This window comes from Pygoscelis adeliae, unplaced genomic scaffold (genome assembly GCF_000699105.1).
Source record: "Pygoscelis adeliae isolate BGI_AS28 unplaced genomic scaffold, ASM69910v1 Scaffold294, whole genome shotgun sequence".
NCBI lineage: Eukaryota > Metazoa > Chordata > Aves > Sphenisciformes > Spheniscidae > Pygoscelis > Pygoscelis adeliae.
The window spans coordinates 829,676-830,471 of NW_008824722.1; the positions used below are offsets into that span (position 1 = coordinate 829,676).

Below are 796 nucleotides of genomic sequence, written 5' to 3' on the forward strand. Positions count from 1 at the left end.
CAGGGGTGCCTGGGACAGGCAGCCGGGACAAGCAGCCTGAGCTGGGCCACCGCCAGGGTAAAGCCTCATGCTACAGCCACAAGACCAGCCATGGGGAAGCCGGGTCGGCTGGGCTGGGTGCTGGGTGGTGGCATGAAGCTCCGTCTCATTGGGGTCTTTGCTCTGGGCTTTGCTCTGGGCCAGGGACATCCCTACTAGAAAAGGGGCAGTGACCCAATGCAGCTCATGCCATGTGTGACCTTGGCCCCCGGCTCTGCCGGCCGGGGCTGTGCTGATCCCTCCTCCTCTCTCCCAGCACCTCACCTTCCCCCTGCTGTCGGTCACCCTCCTGGTGTCCTTTGGCTCCTCCATGCTCTATGGCTACAACCTGGCCGTGGTGAACTCACCGGCAGTGGTAAGGGACGGGCAGCGTCTCTGGGAGCAGGGGAAGGGCTCTGCATCCCTCTCTGGGAGGGTGGAGGGACCGCTACCCAGCAGCCCCACATCAAAATGCTGGCATTTCCCTTGGGCAGTCACCCATGGAGAGCAGTCCAGGGAGAGGGATGGCATGGGAGGGACATGGGAGCCTGTGTTCATGTACGCCTCCCAAACTGGTTTCCCCTGGAAGGCAGGGGCTGGGGAAAGCTGTCCACAACCTCCTTGCTCCAGCTCCAGCTCTGTCTGTGGCATCTCTGAGTTGTCCTTAAACCCCTCTGGTGCTGAGGCTGGCTGAGCAACCAGACCAGCACATCCTAGTCATCCCCGGTCACGTCCTGCCCTGCATCTCCATGCTGTTAAACCCATGGCATTTTCCCTA

At 61.7% G+C, this 796-nt stretch overlaps 1 protein-coding gene across 1 annotated transcript in view; it reads left to right on the top strand.

The window, feature by feature from the left end:
* Nucleotides 1-796, top strand: part of LOC103916313 (solute carrier family 2, facilitated glucose transporter member 5-like) — a 9,138-nt gene that overhangs the window by 2,088 nt on the left and 6,254 nt on the right. The window contains exon 2 of the mRNA XM_009323284.1: nt 296-394. Coding sequence (XP_009321559.1) covers nt 296-394 — 99 coding nt within the window. The remainder of the gene's footprint in view (nt 1-295; nt 395-796) is intronic.